Source organism: Gymnoscopelus microlampas (assembly GCF_963454915.1).
Source record: "Gymnoscopelus microlampas genome assembly, chromosome: 13".
NCBI classification, from domain to species: domain Eukaryota; kingdom Metazoa; phylum Chordata; class Actinopteri; order Myctophiformes; family Myctophidae; genus Gymnoscopelus; species Gymnoscopelus microlampas.
Genome location: NC_139950.1, coordinates 13,247,995 through 13,251,074, shown reverse-complemented (window position 1 = coordinate 13,251,074; position 3,080 = coordinate 13,247,995). Strand labels below are relative to the sequence as shown.

The 3,080-nt window shown below is 49.5% G+C and overlaps 1 protein-coding gene across 1 annotated transcript; it reads right to left on the bottom strand.

The window, feature by feature from the left end:
• Nucleotides 1–699: 699 nt before the first annotated feature.
• LOC311058542 (high affinity choline transporter 1-like) lies at nucleotides 700–2,373 on the bottom strand (the record flags this gene model as incomplete). Its single annotated transcript, XM_084076005.1, has 1 exon — nucleotides 700–2,373. The coding sequence occupies one exon, from the start codon at nucleotides 2,371–2,373 to the stop codon at nucleotides 700–702; it is 1,674 nt and encodes a 557-aa protein (XP_083932131.1).
• Nucleotides 2,374–3,080: the final 707 nt, after the last annotated feature.

The window sequence follows — 3,080 nt, the reverse complement described above, 5'->3', positions numbered from 1 at the left end:
TGTTCTTATCGATTCCATGTTTTAGTTCCAAAATGGTAAAAAAAAAATGGAAAGAAAATTAAAAAAGGCCAAGTAATGTCTTCATTATGTTAAGAGCTATCTCTAAGTAAATAGTATTTACAATTACTAGTACAAACTGATAAGTCAGCTATTTTCAGCAAGAGCAGGACAAGTACAGAGCTGACCCCAGCAAAGTTCACTAAGTATAAAGGGTTTAGGTGGTTAAGAACTGTAATGAATATTAACCTCACATTAACCTCTCATGCATACAGTATATTCCATAACACAATGGAAAGCAGCAGCAGTCCAACCATTTGGGGACAGTAACATTTTGAGCTGCTTGCAGTTTAACAGGAAATGCAGTGGAACCTTATGAACCGCATGTTCATTCTCATAATGCACATGTATACACTCATGGGGATTTTCATCAGGATGGTGGACACTTATTTTTTAGCACTTAGTACACTCAAAGTGACTGCACCTTTCAACACCATGGACGAGTGGACATGGTTTTCCATCTCAAAGCGTGTACAGTAGTATCCTGGCAGATACTTTAGCTATACTGTACACCCTCGCGGATATGTAGCCGTAGTTTGTAATAATGAACAGTTATTATCCGGTCTAGTTTTTCTCTTGGCATTCTGGATTCTGTTCCTACTGTACTTGGAACCAGGTTTTGGTACCCAGCCCTAATGATCCTTAACATAATGAATCTAACATCGGCTGCGGCTCAATCTCCTTCACCACTTCGGCGTTCTCATCCTCGTCTTCTCCTTTGGCGCTCGCCGGCGTGTCAGGGGTGAGCGTCTGGTGCGACACTTTCACTCCACACACGTCCCACGTCTCCGGAAGCAGCCCTTTGTTGAACAGCAGCGAAGCAAGGTAGGAGAACAGCAAGATGGCGACCATCGAGCTGATCATGCAGATGGTCCTGATTGGAGCAGCTTGGACGTAGGCGCCGTCCACCACAGTGCATCCTGGGAAGCAGATGGCGGCCGGCAGCCCTATGGATGGCTCTCCGAACAGCAGTCTCAAGAGCACGCCAGTGAGACAGCCCAGGACGGCCCCGTAGCCGTTGGAGATCTCAAAGAACAGGACGCAGACGAGCTGCGGGAGCATGAGGGTGTAGGTGAGGTCCGCACGGAGCATCCAGAGCAAGAGGGCGCTGTTGTTCTGGAAAGTGAGGCACGTACCGGCCAGTCCGAATATCACCACGGACGTCCGGATCACCCACTGGACCTCTCTCTGCGACGCCTGGGGCCTCAGGATGCTCCTGTAGATGTTGGAGGTGAAGACGGAGGCCGCAGAGAGCAGGGAGGAGTCTGTGGACGACATCACGGCGGCGGCTACGGCTCCGATGCCGATTATGGAGACGGCGGGCGGGGTGAGGTACTGCAAGGCGATGGGAAGGATTAGACCCGCCTCTCCGCGCTCAGCCGGAGACGGAGATCCATAGGAGGTCAGGCTCCAGTCTGTGGACGCAGCGGCTGCACCCAGCAGGATGGGAGGGATTCCAAAGGTGGGCACGATGAAGGCAGCGGTATAGCAGGTGATCTTGGCTGTAGACGAGGACGAGGCGGACAGGGTCCTCTGGTGGAAGTTCTGAAGACCCAGGTTCCCCAAACTCAGCAGTAAAAAGTCATCGATCCATTTCCATGCCTGGTCCGGCGCCACAGCACCGATCCAGGGGGGCTGGAAGGTAGCGTTGACGGCCGTCTCTGTGATGTCGGATGTGGCGGGGTTCGTCAGGGCGTACGGGACACACAGCCACAGGCTGATGAAGATGAGGATGAGTTGTACGATGTCAGTGTAAGCCACAGAGTAAAGACCTCCCAGCAGGGTGTAGGTAATGGCCACGGCGGCGGAAATCCAGATGCTTACAGTGTACGGCAAGTCCAGGATCACACTCATGGTGACACCCAGCCCTATAAGCGTTCCCGTCACCCACAGGATTTCAGACGCGAGTGCGGCCAGCGACAGCACGGCCGTCGGCACTCTTCCATACTTGATCTGGAAAGGGTCCATCATGGTGACGTATTTCTTGTCTCTCATCGGCTGGGCGAAGAAAAGGGCAGCGACGATAAAACACACGGTCGCTGTGAGCGGCATGATTGCCCAGACTAGCCCCATGGAGGGGTTGTACACGGCCTCCGTTATGCCCACGATGAAGCCTCCTCCCACCCAGGTAGCCGTCATGGTGAACATCCCCACCAGCAGGCTGATGCTTCGGTTGCCCAGCAGAGCCATGTCCGTCTTGTCCGCCTTGGTCTTCTTCGCTTCCCTTTTGGACTTGAACGATGCCCAAATTCCGGTTCCCAGAATCAGCATGTAGAACATGATCATCACTATCACTCCAGCGATGTTTAGCGCCATGATGGAGCCTTTCTACCGTCCTTTATTAGACTTGAAGGTCCTTCTCGGGATCCAGGGCACACAGTGGTCTTCTACCAGATGAATGCACACCTATTCCAATAGCCTATGCTCACTTGCCCAGGTATTATTATTATCTATGATAGTGCAATTCATGGTTAGCTTGTACATGCAGTAGTACTTGGCTTTTTCACACCAGTACATTTATTTATTATGCAATTAGACAGATGTGCCTAGGTAATGATGTTTTATACTCATATCAGCTTGGGCTGAAACATCGCCCAAATATGGATGATCATAGTAATGACGTCATAGACACGTCATAGATTGCCCTCCGAGAACGTTTAGGGTAACGGTATTTCAGTGCCTTTCAACCTTTTTTGTGCCCAAGGCACACCAAAGTTTGTCGAGCTCTGTAGGCACACCCGCAATGAGTTCTGAACTTGTAGATCAACCATCTTTGCGTTTCTTTTGTGGATAAAAAATAAATAAAAAAATAATCACCTATAATGACATACCCAAAATAATGACACCAGGTTGGAAGTGCTGTCGGGCAGAAACCAGCTAACTTCATTTTGACGCTTTTGCATTTTCCCCCTATAAATCAGTGCTATTGAAAACCATTTACGTCTGTGTGTTGGTAAAAAAAAATTAACCAATGAATAGTATTAAAAAGCACTTATGACAAAACCAGCTAACTCCATTGGATC